Genomic DNA, 14,914 nt, shown 5'->3' with positions numbered 1-14,914 from the left:
ATAGAGGATAACAAAGTGATTTGTGCATAAAATTTTGAGGGAGAATGCAAAGAGAGTCATGCCTTCAAGAAGAACGAAAGGGTTAAAAGAGTCTGGTTTGAGAGAGCTCAGAATCCATTGTTTCTATTAACTGCTTTGCATTTTACAAAGCAGAGTGACATGCCTGATATTAAATATTTCCTTTGATGGAAGATTGCTGGGTTATGCAAAGCTGGAATATGGCGGTTTACAATGCTGCAGAGAGAGGGTGGGAAATATGAGGGCTTTGTCCTGATGCAGTGAGCTTATGGAGAAAAGGAAGCTTAACAAAACACAAGAGATCAGGTAGGGATAAAATGGACTTTGTGCCCTTTACCAACTACTGCTTTTTTTGTCTTTAGAAATAGATCCCATCTTCCATTCTTCACTTTCCTTTGGAACCAGAAAAATAATAAAAAATCCAAATTTCAGAGTTTTTTTAAGAAATCAGGATTTTCTAGTGTGTTTGTATTATGCAGCCAAACTTGGTGCAGTAACAGCAGACTTTTCCCCTTTAGCTCAAGAGGTGGAACCCCATGTTACTCAAGTCAGGAATTCAAAATTCCGTCTTCTGCAACCAAAAGTCTTAGCCTTTCATAAAAGGTTTTGATTCGTACATTTGAAGTCCAGAAGGGTTCATTGTGACCTGCAGGCTAACATACAGCATAAAGTGTCAGTAAATAACATGACATCAAGCCCCCATCTTCCTTGGCTCCAATTCAATACACATCTAAGTCAATAGAACTCTTGAAATGACTGCTTCTTCAAGTTACATACATAACGGACTTCATTCTATTCATCTGTAGTTTGGTTTTATGACTTTATTAGACATCTCTGTTTTGGTTTTAGTTTCATCTTCTCTTTATGGATGTAAACTACTTTTCTCATTACTTCTGCTTCTAGCAGTAAAAATTAGGATGAAAATGTTTTCTTTGAGCTTGGACATTACAGGATAAGACTGGTACGACTTAGAGAGTATAGCATGACAATTAAATAAATTTGACTAAGTTTGAAACCTTTCTTTCTAGGTTTTTGTGTAAATTCTATTTTTATGGGTAATCCCCATAGCATTGCCTCTCAGTTAGTGCTATTCACTTAGCAAAAAGTAACAGTGGCTGTACTGCCTTAACCTTCCGTGTATCTCTGGGCTTTTGCATAAGTTTTATACTCTCAAGTAAACCTAATAAAGGTCAGTTTATCTACTCATAGATAGAGCTATGCAATAGGAAAAACAGAATTCCTTTTCTAACAATTTTTTTTCCTCATGTGACTGCACACAGTTTCTAAGATCAGTCGGACAAAATGAAACAAGGCAGTAAAGAACTAAACGGTTTTTTAATCCATTAATCAGATCCCCAGAGTGAGACTAAGGGAGCAATTTATCATTGGTATTTTGGGGATGATGATTATGAACAGTGTAGGGTAGACCCTCCTCAAACCCTCATTTACAGGTAACAATCAGCCTCACCAACAACCACTAACATCTAAGAACAGAAGATTTAAAACCAGCAAGAAAGAACTCCTTTCATCATGGAATCACCCTGTGAAACTCACTACCACAAATAAACCAAGAGCAGAATATTTAAGTTTTAATAAAACCAAAACAACTAAACAAACTCTGCAAATCAATTCAGAGTTCTTCCAGGATTCGCTTATGTCCTTTAGGTAGAAAAAGTAGTGTGTGAAGAGATTTATCTGATTTAAATGAAAAGTACAGACCATGAAGCAGCAGATTCTACTGACGTACTGTGACCTCACCAAAATGGGCAATGTTGCTAAGTTTAGCAAAGGCCACAATGACAGCAGTAAATACAACATTATCTCTCTGTCAAATTGTTTCATTTTTTCTTTTAATGTGGGGAAATTTTTTTGGTGTTTTGTTTCTCAACTTCTGATTTCACTCTTTTAATGCTATTTCATGCTGAAACACCTTGGCAATTAAAAAACTGCATCAGCAAGGTCTATGCTTAAACAGTAGAGAGTATTTTTTGTGATAGGTCCTGTCCCAGGACAGTCCTCATGGACTTGCTAGACAGGCTGTATTCTATACTGCCAGCCTTCTTTTCTTTCCTGAAGCTTGGCAAATCCTTTGTCTGGATCACAGCCAAACAGACCACCAGCCTGCTATCCTTCATTCTTACATTATTTCATTTTTTCTTTTGAATATACTTTAAAATACTATTCTGAAATATTTTCAGCAGCTCCTGTAAAAGTCTAAAAATACAATGTTCTTGAGTTATCTTCTAGCATGTCCTCAATTTTTCCTCAAATGTTGATAGACTTACTACTTTAAGAACAAGGTCTTGTTCCAGGTATCAATTTCTAGTTATTTAGCCCAAAATTTAAGTATTTTAATATTAAGAACTTTGAAATGAAAAACTTTGTGCCCTCATTCAATTTTCTATTTTCAGTGACCTTTTTTAATTAACACTGAGTAAACGTTTACAATGAAGAAACCAATAAACAAAGGAACATAGGTTTGCACATTCAGGACTGTTGCTCTATGAGTACAGCAAACTGGGTGCAGGAGTATAATTGCCACCGTAGTGAAGAGCCAGCAGAAAAAAGATTTTAGCCATTCTCATCAGGAAGTGAAGTGAAGTAGAAATATACAGAAATGGGATCACAGACAAATTAATACAACAGCATATCTCACTGTATTTTTTTCTTTCCTTTTACTCCTGCTGTGCTCTCCAGTGATGCCTCTCGGAACAGAAAGAGTTGTAAAAAGTGCTGAATGAGGAATGGGAGTTTCTCTTCCCCTCCACTGAGATAAGTGTGCCTAGCTCCATTTGCTCCCTTATACATTGCTCCGAGGGGCTGCTTCCCCTCAAAAGCACAAGAACGGACAAGGAACAAGGGAATGCTAGGATGGCAGAGAAGTAGAAATATTTTTCTGAAGTTCTCCCTGTCATTGGAGTCTTCCAAAAACCCCAGGTGGTATTAGATGCTTTGAAAAGTTGTAAAGTGACATCTCAGAGGAAGCGAGTGGGAGACAGACTGGAAAATCTCGTCTCAATTTTTGGTTCTGAGTTCTTGAAATTTTGGCACTGACCTTAAAAATATGGCTCAAAGCTGTCTGAGAAACAAGAATATGATCTTCTGAGAAGCATCAAGATTTTAGTTCTATATTGGAAATAAAACTTGGCTTTCTTGGAGGGTTATCAACTTGGGGTTTGGGGCATTTCAGTTTTGCGGAAAGAAAAAAGCGGGGCAGATCTCACCTGTTATCACCTCTGTCCACCACTTTCACTTCTCCTCTGACATGTTTTCTCTAGAAAACAGCTCATAAACTTAGGATATAACTAGATATGATTTTCTGGAAAGTTTTCATTTCATTCAGCCAGCATTTCCTCATTGCAGGAGGAAAGAATATCTGTCCAGCTCTAATTTGGCTGTCACAAGGGACTCATATTGACTCTTGGTATTTCACAGTTATAAATGAAAACAGGTTTTATGTAAGATAACTATGGTTTTATTATAAGAAAAAAAGTAACTTCATTACCCTGATCCTGATTTCTTTTTGTCTTTTTTCTTCTTGTTGGCCTTTTCTTTTTTCCCTTTTTTATCAGCCTTTTTGTCCACTTCCTTCTCATTTTTACCCTTCCCACTTTTACCCCCTTTCTCATCTTCCTCTTCTTCATCATCTTCCTTGGATTTCTGATTTTCCTGGTTCTTTCTGGATTTTGCAGGTTCCATATCAGAATCACTGGCCTCATTTCCAGCTGGTCGTCCTCGTCTACGGTTTCTGTGCCTGCGATGCCCAGCTCTCCTTGTCCCATCTTCATCATCCTCATCCTCCTCATCACCATGCCTATCTCTCCCTCTGGCACGTCCCCTTCTGGTTCTTGGTGTTGCTCTCTTCCTCCCTTTATTTGTGATTGATTAAAAAAATTAAAAACACATGAGAGAATGGGAGTATGTCAGAAGGAGACCTTTCTTCCTCCTTCATTCTTATGAATAATCAGAAAGCATCTGTGTCTGGCCTCAAAATAATCCACATTACTGACCTGTTCCTTTGACAGTTTCTTCATTCTCAACTGCACTGCCTTCTTCATTGTCATCACTTCCATCTGTGAAATGAAAAGAAAGGCCAGTGCATGTGAAGAGTAGATCAATCATTAGGAATGCAGGGCTTTCAAGAAATTCTTGGCAATTACTGCTTTATATTTCTTTACAACATTTTACGAACCCAGCTTTTTGGAACATGGCAAATAGTTTTCAAGAGGTAAATGAAGATAGAAAAAACAGCTACACTTTCCTTCAGCACTCAGATAAATAAACCTCAAAGGGATGCTGGGAAGAACTCTTTCTCGTGGAAGAAATATATAGGAAAGGAGGATGCTAAAAATACCCTAAAATTTGGAGAACAAGGATGAAAATGCTTCTCAGAAAATTCTCTGAGATTTTCTTAAACATGAAAGATCAAACACTGACTGAGATTAAAAAATACTGAAAGAATCATTTTGTGATTTGACTGACTGGAGGGCATGAAGATCCAGAGCTGCAGCATAGCTGAAGAGTGCAGTTCCAGAAGAAAGAGAAGACCTACTCACAGTTCCAGCAACCAAATCTCTAAGCACAGTGACAAAACTTGATCCAGCTCATTGAGTGCTCTACCACAATCCTATTCTACCACTCTACCACATGAGATGATTTTAACATTGAAGGCTTTAGAGGGATAGTCTATTTATAGAAGATTGTAGTGAGTCTCCTTAGAAACATCTTTGATTTGGAGTGGATCTCTTGCTTAATTTTTCATTCTCTGTAAGTTCAACAAGAGACAGTGTCTGCGCTACCCATCAATAAGTAGAAAATTATCCACTTCATTTGCCTGGTACACTTTGAAACTGCAATCATGGATTTATAGAGAATAAATTAAAATACTCTCATATGTATTATATATATCATAATATCTAATTAATATCTAATTAATGTGCTCTTTGAATACATTGGTATGGACATATTACTTAACGGGTTATTTCTGAAACTGCTACTGATATTCCCTAGCAAAATTTCTTCAGAAGCAATATCTGAGAAGCCAGGTTCTAATGGGCTCTTTTAAGGTATCCTTGAGCTTTTACGCATGGGAAAGCACTTTAGATACATCAGTGGTATTTACAGAAATAGATGGTAGTAGGAAATTAAAGAGAAGGCTAAGAGAGATTACCATGAAACAGTAGAAGTAGGTAGCAGTCATTCCACACCTATATAATCTGCATGTTCCATGTGTATATTGTCCAGCTTCCCCTCTGGTTAGGTGATAGGTGATGATCCATATAGTTGCATTTTTTGGGAAGAAACTGTAGGTATCTTCCTTTTTCATTCATCTCTAACATTTCTGAATTTTTCTTTATATTCTTTCTTCACACATTCCCTGGTTCCCCAATTTCTTTTATAAATATTACTAAGATGCTAGTGACTCATTGAAAATTTATATACAAATTGGTTTATTTAGGGACTGCTGTAGCAAACTATGAAGGGCAACTTCTTGACTTTGCCTAGTATCAAAGAAAATGAGTAAAAGATGTAAGGCTGCAAACAAGAAGGAATCCAGGGTCTTGTTTCACTATGTGCAGTTATAGGAAAAGAGTTATTAACTAGAATTTAAGTAACATATTTAAACTGGGTCTAACTTCCCTATGCAAAACCTTTAATTGTAATTAACACTTTCTACCATTTCTACAACATCTGCACCATGATTTTTAAGATTATGCAAAAATATTGTCATTCGATATCACCATTGAAATGTGGCAATAAGTGTTCCTTTGTTCTGCCTGGACACATACCTTCTGCTGCTGACAGTAACAGGATCTCCTTTGATAAAGACCATTGTGCTGCTAATGAAAGCTTGCAAAGATGAAGACAGACACCTCTAAAGAGATACTTCACATGCCACACTAGGGCACTATTTCTTATCGAAACAAATGCTTTGGCTGATCTCCTATGGCCAAAGAGAAATGCCCAGAAAAGAAAAGTACTTAATGGGTTAGAGATTGGCCTCAGTGCAGAGTCTGATGAGGCCATACAACCAGCAGACAAATGGAAGTTTATCATATATACTGGACCATGCATTAGCAGTGAAGTTTACCAATCTTGAGTCGACATCATATTGACATAACAATAACAGTGACAAGGGATTGTGAGACACAGAGACTTAAACAAGGTAGAAGATAGCTGTTGGAGTCTGTTTAATTCTAGTAGCATAAGGATAACAGATTTACTACACTGAAAATTTGAGAAAAAATTCTAAGCTAATTTACAGATTTCAGAGTGCTTGAAAAAAAAGCATGGAAAACACTGCTAGGGTGAGCATATCCGAATGATAAGTTCTATGTGTTAAAGGTTTTTTTCATCTAAATTACCAGGTACATGAGTGATAAAGAATGATTTTTTAAAAAATAAAGAAAAAGCCTAAAATCAAACAGAAATAGCTATTGCCACAAAACAAACCTAGAAAGCAAGACCAGTGATTACATGGAATTATGCAGCTGAAAGTGGGTACTATAAACATGCCCAGCAAGAATTAGTGCAGCTTCAAAATTTGTGTCTGCAAAGATTTAAAATTGTATCTCCAAACTGAACTTCACATAGAGATAAGCTATGTTACTATGAAGACTGTTAGAGGTGTGTTCTTCTCATTCCAGTGTGTCTACAAAATAAGAGACCTCTTCCACGTCTTTGGCTAGGACATAGATGCATGCAGAGAGCTTTTTGCTCAAGCTCAAGGTAGAGCTAAAAGTTACTGACTTGTGACAGTTGTGACAGCAGTTCATGTTGCTTAGAAGAGAAAAAAATCACTGAGGAGAGGGACTGGAAGATCTTTACCACCCCTGAGAATTGTCCTGAACCACATACGTGCATGGGTTCATGTAAGCTACACAGCCACCCCACACTGCATTCACACTACAGCTACCCCTGGCAACTTGCATTTCAGACAAGCTGTATTAATAACTGTTTTTTGTGTCTGTTTTGCATTTATTTATATCTTTATATATAAAGATCAGTGTTGATAGCTGGCTGGGTATTTGAGTAACAAGAGATAAATATACATTACCGTATGTAACATTATTATTACCATCTTTAATGATGATGATGATGATGATGATGATGATGATGATTATTATTAAGCTATTTCAGGTCATAAACTCCGTGATACTTTTCAAAGAGGAAAGGAACAGGCTGGGCAGTTCACAGTGGAGCAGTTCAGGTGCTTGCATGAAAGCCTGTCTCAATGAACTATCGCAGAAGCATTTTAACAATACACAAATTATGCTTCATGATGACACTATATCTAAATGCAGTTTAGCAGTTAATTTAAATGTTCTGCTATAAACCACAACATAGAGAAACAGTGGAGTACGTTCCTCAGGCACGGTATTGTTATCCTAAAGAAAGATGAAATGCATATTTTATGCTTTGGATTGTTGAAGTTAAATGGTAGTATTCGTTGCAGGAACAAAATCTTCACTATATGGGAAAATCATATATTGAGGGAATATTTAAACAGATCGTGTGATCCCACTTATCAAAAGTTCAGTGAATCCTCCTGTAAAAATAACTAAGTATCACGAAAGCACTGTCTAGAATTACTAATTTTTCCAGAAGAGGGTTGATAGAACCCCTTATCTTCACATCATTAATATTCATAGTCTAATAGCAGCCTTTGACTCAGCTAACTTGAGTTAGTGTGACCCAGAGCAAAAGCTCAACTTCTACATCTTCCAGGATACATCATCTTGTCCTAATGACAAGATCTATATTTGCATATAGATCATTAAGTATGTTTGAAGATATAGTCCATAAGTCCTTTTACTCTAGGAAATCCAACCACTTTCTTATTTTTTTTTTCACAGCTGTTTAAGGGAAACTTTCTCATCTTTCTAGATTAAGGGCAGTGATAGTGTAATCTAAGTAAGCTATCATTTTACCTGAAGTCTTATTTAGACTATAGCCATATATAAGACTACAAGACTTAAAGATGGTGTCCTGAATATGGGCTCAGACTAACCTGTAAGTCACAGCCACAAGGCAGAATATCAGACAGCTCAGGAGAGTGCTCCAAACATTGACATGTTGGCTGCTGAGGAAACGAAGGACAGAAAAAAATGCATAACACCATAGTCTTTGTTCTATGAGGTGTCTATTTAGTAGATCATAAGGATTGTTTTATCCTTACCTTGTTTTCCCAAGTTGTTCATACACCTTCTATCAGAAGCTACTACCCGGATTTCATGCTTTGGATTTTTTAAAACTTATTCTGTACTGACATAGTTTTCAGGATCTTTCACTGTGAGAGGGATAATAATTCTTGAAACTAATTCGTACAACATGGCCCAGTCTTGTAATATCTGTGCTCCCACTATTACTGTGTAAAGCTGACTGCTGCTAAGCAACTCTGCATTTTGATGCTACAAAAAATTCAGTGGAATGCAAAGTAACCTGTATATCAAAAAATGCTGTCTGACTTTTTATATATGTAATAAAATAAATTTCTACTTTATTAATTAATTGTCAAGCCAGTTAAATGGATCATCTACCAACAGAGCCTTGTAAGCAATTACTGTGTTTTCCTCTGAATTGGACCACATCTTTTCAGTGCTGGAAAAACATCAGCCTACGTGGATAATAAACCAAGTGTCCAACACAAGGAAATGTCAGAAATGCAAGATTGTATTAGACAATAAATGCCTGTTAAGTACTAGTCAAAAAGAGGGAAGAGTTTTGTAATATTCAGTTGTACATATTTACGCACACTTCCAAATTATTCTTCCTGATCATTGAAACATGAGAGTATCTCACAACACCTCTGTAACAATAAATATCACTAGAAGTAACACCCTTCTGGTGAAATACACCACAAATCAAATATCAAGATATCACAGAAAGTTGTAAAGTGAATTAGTGCAGACTTCAACATCCAAGATTTGAGACCATAACACTAGAGACCCCATCCTCTTAGTCTCTTTCCAGACTTTGGGAAGAACACCTTGGCCCACCTTGGGCACAAAAGATGAGAGCTTGAAACACAGAAATCTCAAATAAAAATTACATTTATAGAGCAACCATAGCACTCAGTATGTGAGACCGTGCTTTATTTTTCCTCTGTTTTTCCCAGTAAGTGTCACAAATTTTACTTCCAATGAACAAAAATAAAAATTACACAACTCAAAAAATGTACCCTGACCAGCAGTAGCTATGAATTTATAAAGTAAAATATAATTACTATTCAGCTACACAGAAACTGTCTAATATATTGCTTATTTTTCCCACCTAAATTGGCAATATCATAAATACTAAAGTAGGCAGAATATTTATGCTACAATGTCATAATGACACCAGGATCTTGGAAGACTTACTAATGTACATGCTGTGCCCTGAAAGCCTATATGGCTAAAGAGTTTCCAGAAATTGTCTCAGGGGAAATGAGTTTTCCCTCTATGCAGCAAAGAAAATTTGCCCACCTAGTTGTAACCCACGCAGTATTTGAAAACTGCACCTGGGCACCACAGGGAGCAAATGAAATCCATTCAATCCACATCCATAAATAGCTCATTTTTTCTCAATTGGTAAGAAAAAATTACTGATTTTCTACTGAAAGGACAGAGACTGATCTAACATAGGTCATGTTGACACTGTAGCTAGCATGGGGCACATCATCTGATTACATTCTCTTCTTCCCAGTTTCCTTCTGGGCTGTACTCACACGTAGCAAGGTTTGAGCTGGCTGTCAGTTTGTGAGTCAGGACTTTTTCTAGGCTAATCTTCCCTTCAGGGATAAATAAGTTGCTTATTGCTTGATTTCCGTGCAAGTATTTTAGGCCAAATCTGATTTTACGGCTATAAAGCTTACAAAAGGTAGAGGAGGAAGACAACTGAGTGAGAAGCCCCACAGTATTTCACCCCCTTCAGGGAGACATGCACAAAAATTTCCAGGCCTCTGTATCTTACTCCATCTCTGTGGATACACCTATGTTCCCCTACCTGTGCCTGACAAAGATCTACCTCAGAGTGTTTTGCCTTATCCAAGGCTAGAGAGATTACAAACTTGCAGGATCCATTGGTTACTGCAATAAAACAATGAGGAGACGTGACACTTGCATTTGGTCTCCATCACACAATGGTGTAGTGGTGGGCAATTTTTCACTTTTGTTGCACTCTTTACTGCAAGAATTAGGGTCAGAATACTAAATGTTCAGTGCACTCTGAGAAGTCTGAGACTGCAGTAAACCATACCAGTCTGGCCTTTTCTGGTTCTGAAATGGGATTTATTTCGCTCGTTGTCATTCACTAATAATACTGTTAAAATGGGAAAAACACTTGATAATATGGAGAAAAGAGTTTATGTTCAAGTTACAAATGTTCTTAGTGAATCTGAAGGCAATTTTATTTCTTGCTATCTCATGAGAAGAAAGCTCTTTAAAGGTTGATAACTAGAGCTGACCAGCTCATCACATATTCTTTTTACTATATTTAGAAGGTAATAGGCACTTTTCAACCGCTCCCTTTCAGAAATCCACTCTGAAGATTTTTGGCCAAGGTTGTCTTTTCCTGTATGAGATGCCAGGAACAATGAGTTCACATTCATGAACTCAGTATAATGAACCATACATCTTCTACTACTTTAGACTTAGCAGCAGGCATGTTATGACACAAGAAGAATCACCAAACCAAGAATGGTTTCACTGGTGATAAAGATATCAAAAAGCAAAAATGCATTATTTGAAAGTGTTGCAAGAATATTCCTCAGGACTATCAGCAGTGATGAAACAAACCCTCCCAGAAAGAAACTGCAACTAGATTAGTTCCTGAACTCTGTGCTGCATAACTCCAGCCCTTGGACCTTTTTAAGTTAGAAGTGGATTGAGAACTGCATTCTGAAAGTGTCTCATAGTTACTTGTAATAGAGTTTTCAAGTGTTCTGAAATCAGAATGCAGTCCTAAGTTTACTCACATGATCTCATCTCCAAATACACGCGTATCTGTCATTAAGATTGTTAGATTTTATTGTAAATTATATATACAAGATAAATGTTCATTTAAAAAAGTGTCAAAGAGTGATCATGATTCCGCAACAAAATTCTTTACCTTCTCCAGGTAAAAAGTGTGCAGCATTGACTTGCCATGGGAATTATATCCTCTATAATTTGAATTAATAATAAAGTCACAGAATCACCATACAAGTCAGCTATTTTCAAGTAAAAGGCAGATGTTTATGGCAAACTTAGAACCCTTTTAGTCTTAGAATTTGTTCATTATAAATGCATATAAAAATATATATGTTTTATGGTCATGCTCACAATGTTTCTTATGGAGATAAAAATTCTTTTGTAGCCATTAAGGATTTTGCCTATGCTGCATTAAATTCTGTGATTCTCTTATGTCAAAATGAGATCCATTAGCATATACTGCTTGAAAATTAAATTGGTCAGTAAAGGGTCTTGTAGAAAAAAATCGGGGTGAAGAAAAATAACAGAGGAGATCAGACAATAAAAGGAAAGAAAATGGGATGGACTTCTAAAATGAATGGTGTGTTATACTCTGTCAAAATGCTCAGCAGTCCCTTCTGCTATTTTCTATAGTAGTAGAACATATTTTCTTACTATTGAGTGCTCCAATTATGGATTAAAAATCTAGAAAGACCTGGTTTGTAGTACCAGCCCTGGTACTTAGCAAGAGCTAAAGAATAAGACCCCTGGAAGTTTTCTTCCATGCTGACAATAAGAAATATCATGCTTGTTGCATACAACAGAGATCGTTGCTTTAGAAAGAGTAGTACTGCTCATGAGAGCTGAGAGCACTTCCCATATTAGACTTGCCTTGCACATTGCCAATACAAGCCATTAGCCATTATTATCCTACAAAAACCTTTCTTAGATCTAGAACAGTATAGTATCACTATGGAAATATTGTTAATCTTACTGTAAAGAAAGTTCGACATTTCATACTAAATATTGAAAGCTATAAGAAAAGGAGGCATTGTTTTTGTGCTCCTTAGAGAAGCCACAAAATAGCACTGTTTTCCTAGTCTTTCCTACAAACCACATATAAATGTAAGACAAGTAACAGGGCTGTGGTCACAATCTTTTGATTTACTAATCAGTGGAAAGCCACACTACCATGCTACAACTAGCAAATTCCAAATAAGACACATCATTGAACAAAAGATAATGAATTGTGACTAACAAGATTTTATATTAAAAAGAAGTAGAAAAAACCAAAACTTGCACACTGTTGAGCTACATGCAGAAAATGAATATGTGCTTAAGTTGCATAATTATATTTGTAATTACCGTTTCCTTCTGTTGACCTGTCCTGTTTGGTCATTGTGATATTTCACAGGGCTGCTGCAGGTGCTCCCTATACAGGAGAGCGTCTGGAGGCTGAGTGGTTCAAGATGAAGCACACCACAATATCATCCTCTTTGTCACCGAATGGATGGTGCTGGTGAAGTTTCACCCACTGAAATATAAGAAGATACTAATTTCGTAAGTGATGAATCTTTCATGAATGTTTAGTTTACTATTTAGCTTTGGCATGCTAGGATTAAAAGAATCAAAGAAGTTATTCACCTTCTTTATTATTATTGCTGAAAAAACTCTTCTGCAATGTACTTACTTATGACTAACACTAACATTTAAGTGCTTAAGTGCCTTACTGAGGAAGGAGGTTGCACAATGTCCACATGAGTATGCTCTCATGCTGTATACCAACCTACAGGTCTGCATGTGGAGGAAGATACATAGATTATTTTTCTGTCAGGAAAGTGAGTTTTTACCTTAGACATGCTTAAATTTCATAGGTTTAATAGAACAGCCTGACACTGATTTAAAAAATCTTAGCAAAATTAGCCAGATTCTGATATATCAGCTGGTTTACATTTGCATCTCCTTGCAGTTCTATTAGGACTCTCACTTCCGGATATTATGCCCTAAATTTACCAGTTTTACCCAGATTGGCCTTTTATTTAAATTAACAGTGAAAGAAAGACAAAATGTAGTTTACAAGACAAGTCAGGCTTGGAAGTAAAAATCTGGAAGACTATGTTACAAATAGAACATGAAATGCAATTCTTGCATTAAGTATTTGTATTTAACTAGATGATTCCATCATAACTCCTTATGTGAAATTCTTTCAGTGTCATCCAGCTGAAAAAGGGTGTAAGCATCTGCAGAATAGCTTTCCTTCTCAGATGCTCCTCAGTGGTTTCTGGATCCTCTTACACTGACAGCTATGAAAGCCATTTTTTTTCTTTGGAGCTGTCATTCAGGTGTCTGGAGGAAGTTTATCTGGAAACTAATCCAGTGATGATAGCTACTTTACCTTTTCATTTTCAAACTTTAGCATTGGGCTGAGGTTTGTTTTGTTTTGAAACATATGCCTATTTCTGTTAGAACATTAAAATCACACATTTGAAATATTCCTGAAGAGATTAATCTTGCCTTTACAATTATAAGAGTCCCTGTGCTATAAAATATGTTCTCTGAACTAGTATTATTTCCTTTTGCTGCATTCTTATATTAGTCATTGCATAACATCTTAGATCCTGTGTTTTTATATACTTGGAAAAGACTTCTAATGCAAAATAAGAAATTTAAGAAAGCACTCAAATAATCGCTGAATATCCCTAGTTAGACTATGTTTTAAGTATTCAGAAAAGTAATAATCCTGTTCTAAAAATTCATTTGGTAGACTTCTGTATTTCTTCAATAACAGAAAGAAGAACATCTTGGGAAGAATGATGAGCATGGATTCCCAAGCATTTGCAAAAAGAAACAGTCAAAAAATTCTAACAAGATATTTTGTAGTTGCAGTCAAAATGGGACAATAGCACTGGTCCTATAAGCCTTCTTCAGAATTTAAAGTTAATAAAACTCACGTCTATTAGCCACATTGAAAAATATTTTACTGGATGTATGAAAAGGAAAGGGACATATATTGAGGGCTGACTTATTAATCTTACCCTAAAAAAAGGACAAAACTTGAAAATCAGAGCTGCAAAGGCAGTATTTAAAAAGATACATAAACAAAAGAATTAAAGTCATATATGCAGTCTGAATGCAGTCTGTGGGTAAACAGTTGCTATGACATATGTCACTTGCACATTCCATTTCATTTGTTTCTTAAGGTGTCCTGACCCAGTCAGCAATCAGATTTCATAAAGTACTTTTATCAGAGTACGACTTGTTAGTGTTTCCAGTCTGGTTTGTAGTTTATATTTGTGGCTGTAGAGTCAAATGTTTCTCTAAGTTCCACTACTTGCTGCCCTCATCAATGTGCCACTGTGCGGCTGCACACTGGATCATTAATCAAAGTAAATAATCAATTTCTTAAGTCAGCTTAGTGCAGTGATCCCATCCACAGCACAGTCCACAAACAATTGTATTAGCACAGAAGAGCTAGTCAAATTTTGACATGATGTGGGAAAGAGCAGCCAGGGTCAGGAGACAGGAGACAGGAAGAGGCTGCAAACCTTTGAAGACAGACTTGTCACTGGAGCTAACACAGCAAGGAGATATGTGCTAGATTTCCCTTTACCCTGGGAGTTCAAATACTAATCAGAGATTGAGAACAGTCTTCATTAACACTAGGTTCTCTTTACAGCACACAATGCTTGAAAGACAAAAAAATGAAAAACCCCCCAAAAAACCAAACCAAACCAAATAAAACTAAAACCCAAACAAACAAAAAGACCCCAAACAACTTTAACTTAGCTCTATACAATAGCAATGAAACCAGAACAATACCGAATGCTATTAATAAATAAAAAATTACAAAAATAGCCCTAGAGCAGTCAGGTTTAGAGAATTGGCCTTAGTCCTGACTGAGTTTGTTGAAAACTGTGAAAGTTTCCATTGTTGGCAATCACATCACATTTTATTCCCTATGTTCAAAT

General features: G+C 36.4%; 1 protein-coding gene across 1 annotated transcript in view; it reads right to left on the bottom strand.

Annotated features, from left to right (window-relative positions):
- TMC1 (transmembrane channel like 1) overlaps positions 1–12,345 on the bottom strand; it is a 58,535-nt gene extending 46,190 nt beyond the window's left edge. Inside the window, exons 1-3 of the mRNA XM_048292305.1 lie at positions 12,312–12,345; positions 4,029–4,091; positions 3,524–3,893 (exon numbers count right to left, since the gene is read on the bottom strand). Of these exons, the coding sequence (XP_048148262.1) occupies positions 3,524–3,893; positions 4,029–4,091; positions 12,312–12,345 (467 nt within the window). The remainder of the gene's footprint in view (positions 1–3,523; positions 3,894–4,028; positions 4,092–12,311) is intronic.
- Between the last annotated feature and the right edge of the window lie 2,569 nt (positions 12,346–14,914).

The sequence above is a fragment of the Corvus hawaiiensis genome, chromosome Z, assembly GCF_020740725.1.
Source record: "Corvus hawaiiensis isolate bCorHaw1 chromosome Z, bCorHaw1.pri.cur, whole genome shotgun sequence".
NCBI lineage: Eukaryota > Metazoa > Chordata > Aves > Passeriformes > Corvidae > Corvus > Corvus hawaiiensis.
This window is presented reverse-complemented; position numbering and strand designations above follow the sequence as displayed.